Source organism: Bufo bufo, chromosome 11 (assembly GCF_905171765.1).
Source record: "Bufo bufo chromosome 11, aBufBuf1.1, whole genome shotgun sequence".
Taxonomy (NCBI): Eukaryota; Metazoa; Chordata; class Amphibia; order Anura; family Bufonidae; genus Bufo; species Bufo bufo.
Window position 1 is genome coordinate 65,415,494 of NC_053399.1, and position 22,693 is coordinate 65,438,186.

The window sequence follows — 22,693 nt, forward strand, 5'->3', positions numbered from 1 at the left end:
TGTTACAGTTGCTGACAAGTAAAGTGCATGAGAAGACCCAAGCTATAAATCAAATGCAAAAGCACCAATAAAATAGGAAAGTACATACCAGGGTTTCTTATGCAGACTTACATCTCCTTATTTACTTCTTGGAACAGCATATATATATATATTTCTTTAGCTGGGTTGCCTATTTTCCTTTAGTGACCAGTGTATGTATAGTGTTCTTACCTGTATGCTGTGCCTGCTTTATGCAGTATTATCCCCATGTCTGCTCAGAGTTTGTCCCTCACATGGATTTTGTTCTTCTATTGTATGTGGATTCCTCTCTTTTATTTTTCTTTTTTTTTTTTATCAATATATACTTTTTAATATTATTCAGTAAATGTTATACTTTTAAGTCCTCCTTGGCACTTTTTTTTGTTCTGGGGTATAACACTGTTTTGTCTTCTGATTCATCTATATCTTAGAGTGTGCCCCACTATTAGGTCTATTGTTTGATAGGTTCATAGATTTTAGGATTTGCACAACAGATCAATTTCCACAACTAAATAAAAAAAGTTCCAAAATTTGTTCCATCTCATTTACTTTGCTGGTACAAAATCTGTGCAGAAAAAATGCATGTAATCCGCATTGTGTGCAGCCACCCTTAGGCCTCTTTCACACGGGCATCGTGTGTGAGGGCCAGATAGGATGCGGGTGCGTCGTGGGAAAATCGTGCGATTGCGTTGCGTTATTCAGTTTTTTCTGCGCAAGTGCAATGCATTTTGCACGCACGTGAGAAAAAATTGAATGTGGTACCCAGACACAAAGCCGGACTTCTTCACTGAAGTTCGGGTTTGGGTTAGGTATTCTGTACATTTTAATATTTTCCCTTATAACATGGTTATAAGGGAAAATAATAGCATTCTTAATACAGAATGCTAAGTAAATTTAGGGATGGAGGGGTTAAAAAAATGAATAAAATTAAACTCACCTCATCCACTTGTTCGCGCTGCCTGGCTCGTCTTCTTTCTTCTTCTTTGATGACCTGAGAGGAAAAGGACCTTTGGTGACGTCACTGCGCTCATCACATGGTCAGCCACATGGTCCATCACCATGGTGATGGACCATGTGATAAGCGCAGTGACGTCACCAAAGGTCCTTTTCATCCCAGGTCATCAAAGAAGAAGAAAGAAGACGAGCCGGGCAGCGCGAACAAGTGGATGAGGCGAGTTTAATTTAATTTTTTATTTTTTTAACCCCTCCATCCCTAATTATCTTAGCATTCTGTATTAAGAATGCTATTATTTTCCTTTATAACCATGTTATGATTTTACATTGCAGCCTATGAGAGACTCAATATGTTTCTATGGAGTCCTGCTACTTCAAAAGGCCAGAAGCTGCTATATCACCAATCAGCTCCCTTGACCTTAGCTTGTAGGAGCTGTTCTGTCCCCAAGAGAGCAGTACTTCTGGGAAAAGACCACTCAGATGCTGTGATTGCAATTGACCAAAGTATCTGAGAAGGTAAAAATCCATGATCGGCACGACCGATCACGAACAATGCCTCTGGGTGTCTGCTATATAAAACAGCAGGCAGCCGGGGGCTATGGTGCCCGCTCAGCTCCTGAGTGGGCGCTATCTTTAAAGATGAGACATCCACCATACACGGTGGATGTCAAGAAAATTGTAATTTGATGGACATTATGGATCTGGTGAGCAAACCTCCATAAGAAAAACTGAGCAATAAGTCTGTGTATGGACACTGCTATTTGAGCTCTGAGGCAAATAATATTTTATATAACTGTGTGGCTGACTAAACTAACTACAGCAGACATCATTGCAGCTCTGTTATGTGTGTACACCCTGTTTAATTTTATTATTTTTTCTATGTGCATTACAACTGCTGGCCACCGAGTGGCACTGTTGGGACCATTGTGTTTGACAGTTACTTGCAGCATCTATGTGATTTATTTTTAATTGTTATTGTTGCAAGGACAGGGTGCATACTGTTTGTTAGCAACCTATGACTTATCTGTTCACTCCACAGGTAAATGAACCTCTCAGTCCCTTACAAGCTCAGAGAGATGCAGTAACCAAGATGTCACTACAGCTGAACAGCACAGAGTATACTGAGACCAGCCATCATTTTGATCCACCTCCACCGAAAAGTAGCATGAGATGTGACAGGTGAGGGCATCTCTCTCATTGCAGAATCATCAAATAACTACTTAACTTATGAAACATTTTATATTTGATTATTTAAAGGCGTTCTCTGGGATTTTTATATTTTATATAATCAGCAGGGGCCCAACTTCTAGCACCCTGGCAATCAGCTGCTCTGCATTAGCTGGTGCTGGTATTACACAGCTCCCATTCCCAGTGTTGCAGAACTTTATCCCTTTGCCACACAGAGCTATATATTGTAGCAGTCTGACGTCCTACATTTCTATACTGGTTAGGCTACTTTCACACTAGCGTCGGGGCTCCGCTTGTGAGCTCCGTTTGAAGGGTCTCACAATGCATCCGTCCAGCCCCAATGCATTCTGAGTGGACGCGGATCCGCTCAGAATGCATCAGTCTGGCAGCGTTCAGCCTCCGCTCTGCTCAGCAGGCGAACACCCGAACGCGGAGGCAAACGGATCCGTCCAGACTTACAATGTAAGTCAATGGGGACGGATCCGTTTGAAGTTGACACAATATGGCTCAATTTTCAAACGGATCCGTCCCCCATTGACTTTCAATGTAAAGTCTGAACAACTTTCAGACTTAGAATTTTTTCTAAACTATAATGCAGACGTATCCGTTCTGAACGGATCCAAACGTCTGCCTTATAGGAGCGGATCCGTCTGTGCAGACACCAGACGGATCCTCTCTGAACGCTAGTCTGAAAGTAGCCTTATTAAACCAACCTTCCAGTCAGAAGCTCAAAAATGATATGTATAGTAACAGTCAAAAGTTTTTGGACACACCTTTTCATTCTATTTTATTTTTTTACTTTTTTTTTTCTAGATTGTAGATTCATATTGAAGACATGAAAACGATGAAGGAACACATATGGAATTGAGTAGCAAACAAAAAAAACTGTTAAACAAACCAGAATGTTTTATATTTCAGATTCTTTAAAGAAGCCCCCTTTTGTTTTGATGTGATAATCACTTGAAATGGTTTTCAATTATCATGTATAACTTATTAAGAGTTAATCTGTGGAATTTCCTGCCTTCATAATGTGTGGGATCATCAATTGTATTCTGCAGCTGTTATAATCCATATTATGGCAAGAACCATTACTTTAAGATATTATGGTCAGTTAATACGGAATTTTTCGAGAACTTTGAAGGTATCCTCGAGTGCAGTCATGAAAACCATCAAACATTATTATAAAATTGGCTCTCATGAGGACCGCTCCAGGAAAGGAAGACAAAGAGTTACCTACATAAATGCATTACAGAGATCAACTTGCAGACACATCTCACCATCAACTGTTCAGAGGTGGCTGCAAGAATCAGGTCTCTGTGGTCAAATTGCTCCTAATGAGAAACAAGAATAAGAATAAAATTATTTGGGCCAAAACACAAGGAATATTTATTAGAACATTAGAAATCTGTACTTTGGTCTAATGAGTCAAAATCTGAGATTTTGGTTTCCAACCTCCATGTCTTTGTGAGATGCAGAAAAGATGAGAAGATGTTTTTTTCATGTGTGGCTCCCACTGACAATGTGAAGGTGTGGGGATGCTTTGCAGGTGACCCTGTTGGTGATTTATTCAAAATTCAAGGCACACTTAACCAGTATGGCTAACCACAGCATTCTGCAGCAACATGCCATCCTATCTGGATTGCAATTATTGGGACCAGCCATTTGACCAAGAAGGAGAGTGATGGAGTGCTGTGTCAGATGACATTGTCTCTACGATCACCGGACCTTAATCTAATTGAGATGGTTTGGGATGAGTTTGACTGCAGATTAAAGAAAAAGCAGCCAACAAGTGCTCAGCACCTCTGTGAACTCCTTCAAGATTGTTGGAAAACCATTCCAGTTGACTACCTCATGAAGCTGATTGAGAGAATACCAAGAGTGTGCAAAGCTATCATCAAAGTAAAAGGGGGCTACTATGTGGAATATAAAATATAAAATATATTCTGGTTGGATTACCACTTTTATATCTTCTACTTAATTCCATATGTGTTTCCTCATTGTTTTCAAGTCTTCAATATTAATCTATAGTGTAGGAAAAAATGGAATTAAAAGGTGTGGTGTGTCCATCATTTGACTGGTACTGCAAGTCAATACCTTCAGGGAATGATTTCTTGCTATTTCTTTTCTCAGATCCTGCTCCTTGATTATTTTTTTAGCTGAGCTCTGTTAGGGCAGAGCTGAGATCTCTGACTTCAGTTTAGCTATGCTGCCTAGTCTGTGATAGTCTGAGACACATGCCCTGTCTCATCACTGGTTCAGGCTGCAGCAGCCATGAGACCTTAAACCTAATTGACTGCTATGGGCATCTGTCAAGTATGACATAGAGTGTGCATCTAGTGGGCATTCCATGCATGGGGTACAGAAAATGAAACCACCATTGTCTGGGATTTCATTTTTTTTTTTAAAGGACTTTTTTTTCCAGCAGCTCATATGCCCCACAATCCAAAAACATAAATTCATCTAAGAAAAATTATATTTTATTAAGAAAGCAGTACATTTATTGGAAAATGGTTCTTAATTGGCAGGTTAGACATTTAAGATGATTCAATGGGTCATTTAATAAAAGACATTTCCCTAGAACATAAGTTATGACACGCTAACAGGCTGTATTGGTAATCTTGACCCGTATGTTTTGTTAACTCAAAACTATGTATGGTGGTTGCCCCTTCAAGGGAATCTTTTTCACCATGAAAGCTTGTGCATATGCCATGACCCACTTGGTTTAAGAGGCCTATGATGTCAAGCCTAATGGTGGTCAGGGAGCCCACTGTGGCTCTCTAGTTCAAGCATCTACAATCCAGTATATATGTGTTCACTGTAACATTAACAGTAATTCGCTAATTAAATTGATTACTCACAGAAGCTTGTTATGTTTTTCTCTGCAGTGTCCATGACTTGGAGGGAGACTGCCAGGAATTTTGGGACTGGTTGCTTGACATGGAGGCTACTGTACAGAACAGTCTTGGATTATTGGTTTCTGAAGAGCAACATCTACAGATGTGCAAGGTTGTTAATTAATATACTAGCAATGTAGCGTAACATTTGAAAATCACAAAAAGGGACAATACTAGCAGCGCGCAGAGCACTGGCAGTTGAGTCAGGCCTCTTTCACGTGGTCAGTATTTGGTCAGTATTTTTGCATCAGTATTTGTGAGCCAAAACCAGGAGTGGGTCCAAAACACATAAGAGGCACAAATATTTCTATTATACCTTTTCTCTGTAGGTACCACTCCTGGTTTTGGCTTACAAATACTGACCAAATACTCATGCAAAATACTGATCACATGCTGGGGAGCGGACAGCTCCCTGCTTCACCATTGCAATCAACTGTCTCTGCATCCTAAGACTGCTGACAGATAACCCAAGACAGCTCTGTTCCCCTGCTTGACATTATTCAGTTGCATTGCTAACATTTCATTTATACTGTATATTGTCACAATTGTACGGTATACTGCTTTTGGGCCAAGTGCCTAATTAAGGGCTCACTAGTCCCAGTGCAAAAGCTCAGCTTGCCCCCCAGCACAACTTCTCCGCACAGTTGCCAGCTCTAGCACATCTGTATCCTTTTAGCAGTGTTTCTGGGTCTTTTAAGTGACCCATTATTGCAGCACTAGCAGCCAGTGATTACAATGAAGTTATAGCTTCTCTGATTGGATTTGTCCACTTCACATCAATGAGCATCTAAGGTGTTTGTTGGAGGAAAAGGGATTTCACATCACATTGTGTTTTATGTGCTATTCTATGCATATACTTGCTCTCTGGTGTCAGCTAGTGCATGAACATCCAACTTTAATCTACTTAGGTTAGAGGAGCTGATATGGGCCTTATATTAGTTACTGACTATCCCTCCATCACCACCTCCACTCTAAGTATTGGTAGTGGTGGAGTATAGTTTCTTGTACAGCTCAGCAGTCTCTTCCATATAGACATGTGATATGATACCACTGTAAGCCTTGCAGCGACAACTTTTCTTCCTTTTCTCTGTGCTCACCTACTGCTACTTTTGTCTTTAAAAGGTTAGTGATCTTTCTAAAAGTGCGGGGTGTTCCGCACAGTAAATTTCCTTCCCCTGTCTCAAACACTCCATTGTCTCAAATTAATGAAACTTTGGATGCCAAATATCAAAGCAATTCATAAAAGTGTTCAAACAAATACTCGGCTCCAGAAACCTAAAGGTAGTCACATGTTGTAGGCAAGTTCAAATTGAGAGAAAGTGGGGCAACACAAGTAGGCATAGCCAGCAATACTGTAATTGAGCACAAAATACAGCTTCTGCAGAATGAAGTATCACAGTACAGCACAAAGTACCACCACCCTTACTGCAATATTTAATTGTTTTAATGTTCTGAGGACGGTGATGCAGTTAAATTCAGGGGGGCACCTGCGGCTGCCGACCAGGTGCATAAAATCCTGATGCTCCTACCTTAATTAATGTTGAGAGCATCAGCTTAGTATGTACCTGTCCAGGCAGCAGCCGTGAGAAGGACTCAGAAGAGTCATATCTCACAAGTAGTTATATTTCAGTAAGGATGCCTCAGACTGCATAAAACATAGAGTAGTTCACTGTAATATGCAAGAAACATTGCTGTGCCACACTGCTGGCACACAAATGTAGGCAGATTTTAGAAGTAACAGCTGTGTAGGGAAATCTCAGAACTAGCAATATCTCAGTGGTGCTCCTGTATTAGCTATTCAGTAATTTCTTAGCAGGGATACCTAACAAGCAATTGCATTTGAGACTTTCTGACAGGCCACGAAGCAGGTACAGTATGTGACAACCTTGCAGGATACCTTTGGAGAACCAGAATATTTTTTTTTTCGAGTGGCCATTAAGGTTTAAATAGTGACAAGCTCATTACAACCACGCTAATGAGTTTTATCAATAAATATTGTTTTTCCAGACGCAGGCCTATTCATACTTCCCAACTTTGTAAACAAACAAAGAGGGACACATTGTGCGGTGCGCTTCGCGTGCAGCAGCACATTTTTTCCTCATTAGGCCACGCCTCTAACTCCGCCCATAACTCCGCTCATAACTATACACCTAATCTCACCCAGTCCCCTTAATGCCCCCACATAGTAATTATTCCCCCTTCATGCTGTCATGCACAGTATTTATGCCCACATTGTGTCTTCACAGAATTATGCCCAGCTATGTGCCCCCAGTAATATGTCCAGTTGTGCCCCCAGTAATATGCCTAGTTATGTGCCCCCAGTAATATGTCCAGCTGTGCCCCCAGTAATATGCCCACATTGTGCCCTCAGTAATATGCCCACATTGTGCCCCCAGTAATATCCCAAGCTATGTGCCTCCAGTAATATGCCTAGTTATGTGCCCCCAGTAATATGTCCAGCTGTTCCCCCAGTAATATGCCCACATTGTTCCCCCAGTAATATGGCCACATTGTGCCCCCCAGTAATATGCCCACATTGTGCCCTCAGTAATATGCCCAGATATTTGCCACCAGTAATATGCCTTGTTATGTGCCCCCCAGTAATATGCCCACATTGTGCCCCCAGCAATCTGCCCACATTTTGCCCCTTAGTAATATGCCCACATTGTGCCCCCAGGTAATATGCCTAGTTATGTTCCCCCAGTAATATGCCCACATTGTGCCCACAGTAATTTGCCCACATTGTGTTCCAAGTAATATGCCCACATTGTGCTCCCCAGTAATATGCCCAGCTATGTGCCCCCAGTAATATGTCCAGCTGTGCCTCCAGTAATATGCCCACATTGTGGCCCCCAGTAATATGCCTAATTATGTGCCCCCAGTAATATGGCCACATTGTGCCCCCCAGTAATAGGCCCAGATATTTGCCCCCAGTAATATGCCTTGTTATGTGCCCCCAGTAATATGTCCAGCTCTGCCTCCAGTAATATGCCCACATTGTGCCCCCAGTAATAAGACCACATTGTGCCCCCCAGTAATATGCCCAGCTATGTGCCCCCAGTAATATGCCCACATTGTGCCCTCAGTAATATGCCCACATTGTGCCCCAATATGCCCACATTGTACCCCCAGTCATATGCCCAGCTATGTGCCCCCAGTAATATGCCTAGTTATCTGCCCTCAGTAATATGTCTAGCTCAGCCCTCAGTAATATGCCCATATTGTTCCCCCCAGTTATATGCCCACATTATGCCCCCAAAAAATATGCCCACATTGTGCCCCCCAGTAATATGCCCACATTATGCCCCCAGTAATATGCCCACATTGTGCCCCCCCAGTAATATGCCCACATTGTGCCCCCCAGTAATATGCCCACATTGTGCCCCTCACAGAAGGTAAAAAAATAAACACCACATACTTACCTTCTTCCTAGCAGCAGCAGGACATCGGCTGCTCTAGTCTGTGAAGGAGGCGGAGCCGAGGTTGACTGCTGACCGGCCCCGCCCCACGCACAGACCAGAGGTGTGGAAAGCTGGCAGGGAGGATGGATGATGAAGCAGGGAGCCGATGCTGGCTCTCTACTTCATCATGATACAGGCAACTGTCTCTTCTTCCTATGGACGCAGAGACAGCTGCCAGAAAGCGGGAAATGCCTCCCCCATACTGGGACAGCCACTGTAATCCATCTTTTTTTTAAATTGGGTCTGCAATGAGTGGCAGGCCACAGGAAGGATCTCCGCAGCCCGACACATTTAACAACATGGGCACTGGAAAACTCTTGCACATTACACTGCAATCTACTCCAGCTCCTGGCTGAAGTAGATTTCAGTTCTGGTGGATGGGTCGCCCGAGATGCACCAGAATTTGTAAGAGGGGTTTGCCTAATTGTGGTGCATCACACACCAGCGTGCATGAGCCCTAACATTGATCTCAGTCTGTCCTTGGGAGGCCATTCATGACTATGTCGACTCCTGTTTACATGCAGCAATTATCACAACTAGACCTGTTTTAGGACGTTTTTATCACACCAGATCCATTTTAATAATGATTGCTAATTTTAGCTATGTGCGAAGTTTTAAAAAATTCTATTCAGCTGCCTCACCAAAATTTGACAAGAAATTCAACTCGTTACGAATTACTTTGTAACAAATTTCATTCCATTGTATTGAGCGGGCGCAATGATGGGGAATGGCGATCACGCCGCCCCACATCATTTAACCCCTCAGATGCCGCGTTTAACGCTGATTGCTGCATATGAGAGTCACATTCAGCCTACCAGGGAGTTAATCAGGGGTTAAAACAAAAAAATATATGCACTTACCTCATCCATTCGATTGTGGAGAGGCCGTCGCGTGCCAATTCTCACCCGCGCTGATGTGTGTTGTATCCAAAGTATCAGATATCCTTCATATAGCAACATCAAACTATAGGGTCTCTCTGCAGTAAATATGATTGCTTTAGTCATTGACTCCCTGTTCAATCCCACATCACTATCTATGGCATTTTAAAGAGGTTGTCCGGTCCCAAAATCATTTTTTTTTTTTATGTACTCCTAATACCCCTCACTAATATATATATATATATGCCCCCAATGCCTGTTTTTTATGTCTGTGCTTTCTTTCCCCCTGCCTCGGCATCAGACCATCCACGCAGATCTGTTTACATTCCTAGCTTCCAGGTTTGTTGAATAGGAATCTTTATTGACAAAGCCTGGCTGCACTGCACAGTGAGTCACAGGCTGGCCCTGCCCCCACTGTTCAGTCTGCAGGAGCTCTCACTCAGTGTCTAAATCCCATCACTGACCATCTCCAGAGTTCTTGAATAAGCTTGAATAAGCAAGCACATCCAATCACATCTGTATCTAATCCTGTCATGTACGATACAGTCTGGTGAGCTATGTATCTAATCCTACCCTGTGTGATACAGCCTGCTGAACTGTGTATCTAATCCTATCATGCACAATACACCCACCTGAGCTGTGTATCTAATCCTACCTTGTATCATACTGCCAGCTGAGCTGTCTATCTAAAACTTTATGTACACACAGTGGCGTTTCTTTGGCATCCCCCTTCAATACTTAAAAAAAATTGTACCCACTCAAAGTACTATTGCCCTCATTGTACAACCCTCACAGTAGTTTTGTACAAATGTGTGCCCTCTCACAGTAGTTATGCCCTATCTGTGCCCCTTGCACAGTTGTAATGCCCTCTTTGTGCCCCCTTCACGGTAATAATCCCCATTGTTCCCCCTTCACATGGTGATGGATCATGTGATGGACCATGTGATGAGCACAGTGACGTCGCCACAGGTCCTTTTCCTCCAGCAAAGAAGAAGAAAGAAGAGCAGCCGGGCTGCGCAAACAAGTGGATTAAGGTGAGTTAAATTTTATTTATTTTTTTAACCCCTTCAGCCCTATTTTATTAAGCATTCTGTATTAAGAATGCTATTATTTTCCCTTATAACCATGTTATAAGGGAAAATAATAATGATTGGGTCCCCATCCCGATCATCTCCTAGCAACCATGCGTGAAAATCGCACCTCATCCACACTTGCTTGCGGATGTTTGCGATTTTCACGCAGCCCCATTCACTTCTATGGGGCCTGCATTGCGTGAAAAACGCACAAAATAAAGCATGCTGAGATTTTTACGCAACACACAAGTGATGCGTGAAAATCACCGCTCATGTGCACAGCCCCATAGAAATGAGTGGGTCCGGATTCAGTGCGGGTGCAATGCGTTCACCTCACGCATTGCACCCACGTGGAAATTTCGCCCATGTGAAAGAGGCCTAAGTTTGTGTTGACGTTACTGATTAAATTTGCCCTTCCTCTTATCCGTCAGAACAATAACCCACAAAAAACGGATCCTGTCTGTGGAACATACGCCTTCACTCGGTCAGCATTTGCTCAATAATCCATCAGTATTGCTAATGCCAAAAAAAACAGGAGTGGATCTAAAACAGATGACAGGTGCATGGAATATTTGAATGTCTTCTGTGTTTTGTATCCACTCCTGCTTTTGGCTACCAAATCATAAGCCAATTCTGATGGGACCATACAGGCCTTACAGATGCTGCACAGACAGGATCCGTTGTGCGTCTCATTTTTCCTTCCTTCTGACAGATCAGAAGAGAGGTCAAATAAATGATGATGGCTGAAAGCCAAAATGTCACAGCTGAGGATGGGGAAACCCTCAGCCGTGCGATGCCAGAAGATGTTTGGTCGCTGCTCGGCCAGGACCACAGGATCAGGGAGCAGGTCACCTCCTATCGCGTCCCTAATCTGACCCTGACTCCTAGCTGTATGAGCCTACCCTGAAGGTAGGAGGTCTCATACTCCGGAACCTGGCGTCCCTATTAGCCCTCAGGGTGGCCCTGAACTAGGAGCTGGGTAAGACGGACCTGTTCCTCCAGGACACGGAGGAACAGGAGTCTCACTGGCCAAGCTGCAAGGAAGGGGAAACACATACAGACATATGGATATGGCAGGTGAACAACACTAGTTCCAAACCTACCTGCCACAGCCTTGCTGACTGGAACCCATGCACCAGTATTGCTGTCCACACAAACATCAAGGAGACAGCACACCACAAAACACACAGGAAACCAGGACATCCATAGCTGTAATAAACACGGGAAGGATAACTTGACATCATACATAGGTTTTATGACCACAAGGGTGGCCCTCACTGGAAGATGGTATAATACCAGCAAACAATGGCTGAAGTACCCCTCAGATACAGGCATCCAGCGGAAGCTAAATAGCCCTGCGCCGCGGCCGTACCTCTCTTCAATCTGCGCAGGCGCACTGAGAGGCGGCCGCTCGCTCCTCAATGCTCCTGCGCTGGGTGTAGATGTGACGTCATCGGCGCAGGCGCATTGAGGAGCGAGCGGCCGAGTGAGTGGCCGCCTCTCAGTGCGCCTGCACAGGGCCAGCACAGAACGATTCCGTTCCCTGGCCCTGTCAATCAACAAGCAGAGGGGGCGTCATTACCATCGGAGGATGCGGCTGCTACCAGCAAGTAGCCGCCCTACTTGCTGGTAGCAAGGTAATTTACATATTATAAAAATCGATTTTTAACAAATTCTACTGAACGAAAATCATTAATTAGCTTATGTATGATGAGATCGCAGTGTAGGGATTATTAGTAAAGAAAAAAAAACAAAAAACGGTTTCATGGGGTGACAGAAGCCCTTTAACAACACACTCACCTGTTACCGCCGGCAACGGCATGTGTGGCAACCATGTCCTGGGGAACAGCCAGCAGGCCGAGACACTGCCACCACATGCACACAAGACCACACGTTGCCGCGGACAACCGCAAGGGAAGGGAGGTGTCACAGTGCATGCAAACATAATAAACCCTGTGCACACCAGACATAGAAAGTGCACACCATACAAACAAAAGGCACACCTACAAAGACAGGTTGCCAGGTGTACCCGCATGCACCTGACAGCAAGCTGCCCAGCAACAGCTCAGGCTGCTATGCTGCCAAATACAAACATGTTGCCAACGGCAACCACACGTGAGGCAACATACAAGCAGCCCTCACCATGTGGTTGACAACAAAACCAAAACCACAGGCAACTGCATGCGGATAAGGAGTCACGACCATAACCATGGTCGTGACACAAAATAGTGGACCAGTCATGAAGTGGGGAGGGTGGTAAAAGCATGAGAAGTCCACAGAGTGGACCTATGACATTGTGGTGAGGTGGAAGCAGCATGAGAAGACCACAGAGTGACCCAATGAAAGGGTCTGCAGGTGGAAGCAGTATGAGGAGGCCACGGAGTGGCACAATGACAGAGTCTGGAGGTGGCAGCAGTATCAGGAGGCCATCGAGTGGCACAATGACACAGTCTAGAGGTGGCGGCAGCAGCAGCATCAAGAGAAGGCCACTGAGTGGCACAATGACAGAGTCTGGAGTTGGCAGCAGTATGAGGAGGCCACCAAGTGGCACAATGACAGAGTCTGGAGGTGGTGGCAGCAGCAGCATCAGGAGAAGGCCACAGAGTGGCACAATGACAGAGTATGGAGTTGGCAGCATCAGGAGAAGGCCACTGAGTGGCAAAATGACACAGTCTGGAGGTGGCGGCAGCATCAGGAGAAGGCCACTGAGTGGCACAATGACAGAGTCTGGAGGTGGTGGCAGCATCAGCATCATCAGGATACCACAGAGTGGTAAGATGACATAGTGTGGATATGGCAGCAGCAGCAGGATACCACAGAGTGACAAGGTGACATAGTGTGGGTATGGCAACGGCAGCATCAGGATGCCACAGAGTGGCAAGGTGACAGTGTGGATATGGCAGCAGCAGAATCAGGATACCACAGAGTGTGAAGGTGACATAGTGTGGAGAACACAAAGTGACCCAGTGAAAGAGTGGGGCCGTAGGTGGCAATACCAGTACCCGCTGACGAAGGTGTGTGATAGAAGGAGCACTTGGCATCAGATGTGTGGCATCAGGCAGGTGGCAGCATCAGAGTAGTAGCTGAGACAGGTAGCCAGAAGAAATCTGTCTCTTTTTTCAAGGTTTGGGTGAGGTGGCATGGATGATCTAAATCAGATGCATCAGACATTGGTGGGTAGAAATCCTGGCTGATCCACCTCTGATTCCCCTTGACAAAGGTCAGTCTCTCCACATTTACAGTAACTATGGCCCCCGCTGCACTAAACACCCGCTCTGATGCCACACTACTGGCCGGGCAGGACAGCTTTTCCAGGGCAAACTCTGCTAGTTGCAGCCATAAATCCAGTTTGGCTGCCCAGTAGTCCAGTGGATCTTCAATGTGGGTTGGCAGGGTGCTGTCCAAGTATGCCACAACCTGCTGGTTCAGGTCCTGCTCCAGGTCTACCTGCTGCTGCTGGTGAGAAGTTTCTTCTCTATGCGGGTGAAGAAAGCTACTCATTTGCGTCTGTAGACTCAGGCTGCTGCTGATGGAGCTGGTACTGCTCCTGCCACCACACCACTCCCCAGTAGCCATGTAAGCGCAGAGTGGAATATAAGCGCAGAGGGCCCCCCGGTCAGACCTGTGAGAGGATACACGATGGCGCAGATAGGCAGCAGCCAACTGACTACATAGGATGTCTATGTAGTAGTTCAGTTTGTCCTCCCTCTCAGTGGGTGTAAAAAAGGCCCCCATTCAGGACCGGTAGCAAGAGTCCAACAAGGTGAAGAGCCAGAAGTCATCCCTCTGCCGAATGGTGACAATTTGACTGTCACTACGCAAGCAAGTGAGCATGCATCGGGCCATTTGTGCAAGTGACTGGAAGGGATTCCCTGCCTCCATCTCCACTGCATACTGCCACAGTGTTTCTGGGTCATCTGTCTAGTCTTCCTCATCGCCATGTAGCTCCTCTGGCTGCACCTGCTCCTCTTCTCCTGTCACCTGAGTAGAAAAACCACCCATTTCGCTACACATTGCCTGTGCTCCAATGTCCTCCTCCCCCTCCTCTTCCTGTTCAGCCCCCACAGGGCTCATGTGGCCATGAGATTTAGGCGCCACGTCTCCAGTCCCCTGACCAGACAGATTTACCACCATATGTTCCAGGACATGAAGCACTGGAATGACGTTCTTCATCCCATAGTCCTGGCGACTGACAAATAACGTGGCATCCTCAATGGGTCTGAACAAACGGCAGGTGTCACGCATGAGCTGCCACTGGCTAACCGAAGTTACACAGGGGAGTACTCCTATCCGCTTGCATCATCAAGAAATCGTTGATGGCCTTTCTCTGTTTGTAAAGTCGGTCCAACGTATGGAGGGTGGAATTCCAATGGGTGGAAACGTCGCATATCAGCCTATGTTGGGGGATGCTGTTCTGCCGCTGCAGCTCAAGGAGGATGTGTTTTGCGGTGTACGAGTGCCAAAAGTGCATGCAAAGTTTCCTGCCCATTTTTAGGATGTCTTGCAGATGGGTGGAAGACTTCAGGAACTGCTTGACAACCAGATTGAACACGTGTGCCAGGTAGGGCGCATGGCTCAGCCCTCCTTGAGGCAGCACCGACACAATGTTCTTCCCGTTGTCAGTTACCATGGTTCCAATTTTGAGTTGTTGGGGAGAAAGCCAAGATTCGATTTCTTAACAAAGCACACGGAGCAATTTCTCCCCTGTGTGACTCCGTTTGCCCAGGGAAATGAGGTGCAGAACAGCGTGACACCGCCGTGCCCTGCACATGTGGTATGCTGTAGGGACACTGTGACTTGTCCCTGCAGTGGAGGCTGAGGACATGGTGGAGGATGAGGAGGCAGAGGCAGACATTGTCGCAGGACCAACAGCGTGACAATGTGAAAGCGGAAGCGCCGTGACCTGTCCAAGTTGCTGGTGTGGCTGTGCAGGAACCACATTCACCCAGTAGGCCGTAAAGGACATATACTGTCCCTGACCATAGTTACAGCTCAACACGTCGGCGCTGCCGTGCACTTTGGCAGACACCGACACGCTCAAGGACTTGCCCACCTTCTGTTCTACATATTTGTGCAGGGTTGGTACTGCTTTTTCGCAAAGAAATGACTGCTTGGGACTCTCCACCTCAGCTTGGCACAAGCCATCCATTCTCTGAAAGGTGCAGAGTCCACCACTTGGAAAGGGAGGGACTGCAGCACCAGCAACTTGGCCAGGAGCACATTCAGCTTCTGTGCCGTTGGATGAGTGCACACATACTGCTGTCTCTTGGCAATCGCTTCGGTGATCAATTGCTGACGGAATGACTGACGAGGAGTAGGAGGAGGAGGAGGATCAGGAGCATCTGGACCAGCAGAAGATGGGAATGACAGACAGCTCCCTTTGGCTGAGGTGGTGGAGCCTTGACTGGCTGAAACCATGTGCATGCCACTGGGTGATGCAGTGGTTTCTGCGGCAGGCTGGACCACCACATCGGAGCCCCGGCTCTCCCAGACCACTTTATGGTGATGCTGCATATGTTGACGCAGGGCCGTGGTGCCAACATTGGCACCCTGGTCACGCTTCACCTTCTGCCCACATATTCTACATGTTAACCTCCTCCGGCGGATTAACAAAAAACTGCCACACCGCCGAGTAGGTGATTTTCCCCCCAACAGTCCGCACTGACTGACTGCTTCTGCCTCCGTGAACCCCTGCACCACTACTTCCCGGGCAGGTAGGCTGCTGCAAAGCAGGTGGTCTACCCTGGGCATGTTAGGCTTCCGACCTACCACTGCTGCCACCCTGCTGACTCCCAGCCATGCTACCACTTTGCTGGCTCAACTGCTGCCTCACGGACAAGCTGCCACCCTCTTCTCCCAATGATGATGAAGCCCCTTCTGCACCCAGCTCCCAAGTGCAATCGGCTTCATCATCATCGAGTACTGTCTGCACGTCACTGATGTCCTCCTCAACGGTCTCTGGGTCAGGAGCCTGACCACTCGCAACACCACCTCCCACGCCACTCTCCTAATCATTACTCGCCCGCCTAGTGGAGGAAGCGGCGGATGTCTCCTCCAGAACTTGGCTGGGCAGTAGCTGCTGACTGTCCTTTAGTAGCTCGTCTTCACTGTATAGTGGAGCTGAGCCCACAGCATACAATACTTCTGTGGCTAAGGGAACAGCAAAGGGCAGAGGCAGGTTAAGGACAGGTGAGGGCACAGGGCCTGCTCCCAGGCCATGGCAACTAAGGGTTGTGTCTGACGAACCCACCTACTGTTGGCTGGGGGTGTCTGATGTCACTTGGGATGAAGTGGATGACCGAGTTAACCAATCAAGACCTGCTGGGTTGCTGGGCAAGATACGACACCAGGAGCTCAGGCCCCCTGCTGCGACCTCTGCCTGCTCCAGAAACATTTAGGCCACTCCTCTGTGCATGGCCTGGCACTTCTCTGTCTGACATACTTTTAGCTGAACTAAATAAATTAAAAGCAAATAAAAATACCCCTAAAAGCGACAAAATATATTTTTCTTTTTGTACTGAAATAGGCTACTAAACGCTTTCACCACAAATAACTGCAACAGTGAAATGCATAGATATTTTTCTTTTTGTACTGAAATAGGCCACTTAAAGCTTTCACACAAATAACTGCAACAGTGAAATACGTATATCTTTTTTTTTCTGTACTGAAATAGGCCACTAAATGCTTTCACCACAAATAACAGCAGCAGTGAAGTTTGTATATATTTTTCTTTTTGTACCACTAACGCCACTAAACGCTTTCACCATAAATAACTGCACCAGTAAAGTGCGTATATATTTTTCTTTTTATACTGAAATAGGCAACTAAACGCATTTACCACAAATAACAGCAACAGTGAAGTGCATATATACCTTTATTTTTGTACTGAAATAGGCCACTAAACGCTTTCAACGTGTATAACTGGAGAAGTGAACTGAGAATATATTTTTCTTTTTGTACTGCAATAGGCCACTAAACGCTTTCACCACAAATAACTGCAACAGTGAAGTGTGTATATATTTTTCTTTTTGTACTAAAATAGGCCACTAAAGGCTTTTCAACATAGCACTTGGACCCCAATTACAAGAACAAATTGCTGGAATAACAGAGCTGTATAATGGCTATTTGGATCCTTAAATAATCTTTCCCTGCACTTATAAATCGTTTATTATTTTTTTTTCCACAATGAGGTTTTTACAATTGCTGTCCCTAGTGCCTTCTCACGTCTGTCCCTGCACTCAGAAAGCTCAAAAATGACTGAATCTAAGATGGCCGCTGTATTTATAGGGCTGTGACATCACAGGGCTGGCTGGCTGCTGATTGGCTGCATGCATGTCAGTCTGGGTGATCCAAACTTCCTAGACTTCCCTTCTCCATGTCTTCACACGTGCAGCAGACATTTTAGGAAAAATGTGATTTGTTAAAAGGAAGCGCGAGGAAATTCACATTCATTGCGAATAGGGATAAGTGAACCCGAATTGTATACGAATTTTGTGGGTGTTCGTGACACGGACCCGAACCTTTACGCAAAAGTTCGGGTTCGGTGTTCGACGCTTTCTTGGCGCTTTTTGAAAGGCTGCAAAGCAGCCGATCAACAAGCGTCATACTACTTGCCCCAAGAGGCCATCACAGCCATGCCTACTATTGGCATGGCTGTGATTGGCCAGTGCAGCATGTGACCCAGCCTCTATTTAAGCTGGAGTCACGTAGCGCCGCACGTTACTCTGCTCTGATCAGTGTAGGGAGAGGATGCAGCTGCTGTTAGGGCGAGATTAGGCAGGGATTAACTCAGCAAAAACACTTAATGAAGTGATCGATCTACAGCTGTGAATCATTCAACTTCTGCTAGTTAATTGCTCACTGTTTTTAGGCTGCCCAGAGCGTTTTTCTGTCACTTTTTTCTGGGGTGATCGTCGGCCATTTTGAGTCTTGTGGTGTGCCAGCACAATCTGCCACCAAGTCCATTTAACCATCAATAGTAGTTTTTTTTTTTTTTGCTATATCCTACATCAGGGGCTTGGCTATGCTTATTGTCACCCCTAGAAACTCAGGATAGAATTTTCTATATTTTATTGAGGGGTGAAATTCACTTGCAAAAATAGCAATCCCCTAAATCTGGTGTTCCAGCTGTGGCTAGCCAAGTGTAATACTGTCTGCTGTCTGGCAAAGGATATACACTGCTCAAAAAAAATAAAGGGAACACTTAAACAACACAATGTAACTCCAAGTCAATCACACTTCTGTGAAATCAAACTGTCCACTTAGGAAGCAACACTGAGTGACAATCAATTTCACATGCTGTTGTGCAAATGGGATAGACAACAGGTGGAAATTATAGGCAATTAGCAAGACACCCCCAATAAAGGAGTGGTTCTGCAGGTGGTGAGCACAGACCACTTCTCAGTTCCTATGCTTCCTGGCTGATGTTTTGGTCACTTTTGAATGCTGGCGGTGCTTTCACTCTAGTGGTAGCATGAGACGGAGTCTACAACCCACACAAGTGGCTCAGGTAGTGCAGCTTATCCAGGATGGCACATCAATGCGAGCTGTGGCAAGAAGGTTTGCTGTGTCTGTCAGCGTAGTGTCCAGAGCATGGAGGCGCTACCAGGAGACAGGCCAGTACATCAGGAGACGTGGAGGAGGCCGTAGGAGGGCAACAACCCAGCAGCAGGACCGCTACCTCCGCCTTTGTGCAAGGAGGAACAGGAGGAGCACTGCCAGAGCCCTGCAAAATGACCTCCAGCAGGCCTCAAATGTGCATGTGTCTGCTCAAACGGTCAGAAACAGACTCCATGAGGGTGATATGAGGGCCCGACGTCCACAGGTGGGGGTTGTGCTAACAGCCCAACACCGTGCAGGACGTTTGGCATTTGCCAGAGAACACCAAGATTGGCAAATTCGCCACTGGCGCCCTGTGCTCGTCACAGATGAAAGTAGGTTCACACTGAGCACATGTGACAGACGTGACAGAGTCTTGAGACGCCGTGGAGAACATTCTGCTGCCTGCAACATCCTCCAGCATGACCGGTTTGGCATTGGGTCAGTAATTGTGTCGGGTGGCATTTCTTTGGAGGGGCGCACAGCCCTCCATGTGCTCGCCAGAGGTAGCCTGACTGCCATTAGGTACCGAGATGAGATCCTCAGACCCCTTGTGAGACCATATGCTGGTGCGGTTGGCCCTGGGTTCCTCCTAATGCAAGACAATGCTAGACCTCATGTGGCTGGAGTGTGTCAGCAGTTCCTGCAAGACAAAGGCATTGATGCTCTGGATTGGCCCACCCGTTCCCCAGACCTGAATTCAATTGAGCACATCTGGGACATCATGTCTCGCTCTATCCACCAACGTCACGTTGCACCATAGACTGTCCAGGAGTTGGCAGATGCTTTAGTCCAGGTCTGGGAGGAGATCCCTCAGGAGACCGTTCGCCACCTCATCAGGAGCATGCACAGGCATTGTAGGGAGGTCATACAGGCACGTGGAGGCCACACACACTACTGAGCCTCATTTTGACTTGTTTTAAGGACATTACATCAAAGTTGGATCAGCCTGTAGTGTGTTTTTCCACTTTAATTTTGAGGAGTGTGACTCCAAATCCAGACCTCCATGAGTTGAAAAATTGGATTTCCATTTTTAAATTTTTGTGTGATTTTGTTGTCGGCACATTCAACTATGTAAAGAACAAAGTATTTCAGAAGAATATTTAATTAATTCAGATCTAGGATGTGTTATTTTTGTGTTCCTTTATTTTTTTGAGCAGTGTATTTTTTTCTGGGGTGAAATTCAATTGCCAAAATAGCAATACCCCAAATCTGGTGCTCCAGCTGTGGCTGGACAAGTTTTTTAGTGTCCGTCAAAGCATAGTTTTTGTTCTGGGTTGAAATTCAATTCCCAAAATAGCAATACCCTAAATCAGTGGTTTCCGCTGTTGCAGGCCAAGTTTAAATCTGTCCGTAAAAGGGTATATTACACAAACTGTTAAATTACAATTGCTGAAAGCATAAGCCTTTAAATTTGCATGCACTATTGTGCATCTCACATAGTGTATTTCTGTCCGTAAAAGGGTATATTACATTCAAGGTGCAAATTCAAGTGCTGATAGGGTCATCCTTAATAACTTCACACGCTACCGTGCATCTCCAAGTGTAATTCTGTCCGTAAAAGGATACCTTTCATCCAGGGCCTAAATACTAGGCCTACAATTTATATTCCCCTAAATCTGTGGTTACTGCTGTGCCTGTATTAGTGTAATACGGTACTTAAATAGATAGCCAGATAGTATTAGGTGCCTTTAAAAAAAGGGCCGAATTTGAATTCAATACATTGGGCCAAATAATTTTTTTCTTATTGTGGTGAACGGTAACAATGAGGAAAACATCTAGTAAGGGACGCGGACATGGTCGTGGTGGTGTTAGTGGACCCTCTGGTGCTGGGAGAGAACGTGGCCGTTCTGCCACACATCCTAGTGAACCAACTACCTCAGCTCCCAGTAGCCGCCAGAATTTACAGCGATATTTGGTGGGGCCCAATGCCGTTCTAAGGATGGTAAGGCCTGAGCAAGTACAGGCATTAGTCAATTGGGTGGCCGACAGTGGATCCAGCACGTTCACATTATCTCCCACCCAGTCTTCTGCAGAAAGCGCACAGATGGCGCCTGAAAACCAAGCCCATCAGTCTGTCACATCACCCCCATGCATATCAGGGAAACTGTCTGAGCCTCAAGTTATGCAGCAGTCTCTTATGCTGTTTGAAGACTCTGCTGGCAGGGTTTCCCAAGGGCATCCACCTAGCCCTTCCCCAGCGGTGGAAGACATAGAATGCACTGACGCACAACCACTTATGTTTCCTGATTATGAGGACATGGGAATACCACCTCAGCACGTCCATGATGATGACGAAACACAGGTGCCAACTGCTGCGTCTTTCTGCAGTGTGCAGACTGAACAGGAGGTCAGGGAGGAAGACGATGCAGGGGACGATGAGGTCCTAGACCCCACATGGAATGAAGGTCGTGCCACTGACTTTCAGAGTTAAGAGGAAGAGGCAGTGGTGAGACCGAGCCAACAGCGTAGCAAAAGAGGGAGCAGTGGGCAAAAGCAGAACACCCGCCACCAAGAGAGTTCGCCTGCTACTCGCCACCACCACCTGGGACCGAGTACCCCAAAGGCAGCTTCAAGGAGTTCCCTGGCGTGGCAGTTCTTCAAACAATGTGCTGACGACAAGACCCGAGTGGTTTGCACGCTGTGCCATCAGAGCCTGAAGCGAGGCATTAACGTTCTGAACCTTAGCACAACCTGCATGACCAGGCATCTGCATGCAAAGCATGAACTGCAGTGGAGTAAACACCTTAAAAACAAGGAAACTCACTCAGGCTCCCCCTGCTACCTCTTCTGCTGCTGCCTCGGCCTCTTCCTCCGCCTCTGGAGGAATGTTGGCACCTGCCGCCCAGCAAACATGGGATGTACCACCAACACCACCACCTCCGTCACCAAGCATCTCCACCATGTCACACGGCAGCGTTCAGCTCTCCATCTCACAAACATTTGAGAGAATGCGTAAATTCCCACCTAGCCACCCTCGATCCCTGGCCCTGAATGCCGGCATTTCTAAACTACTGGCCTATGAAATGCTGTCATTCAGGCTGGTGGACACAGACAGCTTCAAACAGCTCATGTCACTTGCTGTCCCACAGTATGTTGTTCCCAGCCACCACTACTTCTCCAAGAGAGCCGTGCCTTCCCTGCGCAACCAAGTATCCGATAAAATCAAGTGTGCACTGCGCAACGCCATCTGTGGCAAGGTCCACCTAACCACAGATACGTGGACCAGTAAGCACGGCCAGGGACGCTATATCTCCCTAACTGCACACTGGGTAAATGTAGTGGCGACTGGGCCCCAGGCGGAGAGCTCTTTGGCGCACGTCCTTCCGCCGCCAAGGATCGAAGGGCAACATTTTTTGCCTCCTGTAGCCTCCTCCTCCTACTCGGCTTCCTCCTCCTCTTCTTCCACCTGCTCATCCAGTCAGCCACACACCTTCACCACCAACTTCAGCACAGCCCGGGGTAAACGTCAGCAGGCCATTCTGAAACTCATATGTTTGGGGGACAGGCCCCACACCGCGCAGGAGTTGTGGCGGGGTATTGAACAACAGACCGACGAGTGGTTGCTGCCGGTGAGCCTCAAGCCCGGCCTGGTGGTGTGCGATAATGGACGAAATCTCGTCGCAGCT

At 46.4% G+C, this 22,693-nt stretch overlaps 1 protein-coding gene across 1 annotated transcript in view; it reads left to right on the plus strand.

Annotated features, from left to right (window-relative positions):
- Nucleotides 1–22,693, plus strand: part of AKAP6 (A-kinase anchoring protein 6) — a 587,230-nt gene that overhangs the window by 258,442 nt on the left and 306,095 nt on the right. Inside the window, exons 9-10 of the mRNA XM_040411001.1 lie at nucleotides 2,012–2,151; nucleotides 5,046–5,166. Coding sequence (XP_040266935.1) covers nucleotides 2,012–2,151; nucleotides 5,046–5,166 — 261 coding nt within the window. The remainder of the gene's footprint in view (nucleotides 1–2,011; nucleotides 2,152–5,045; nucleotides 5,167–22,693) is intronic.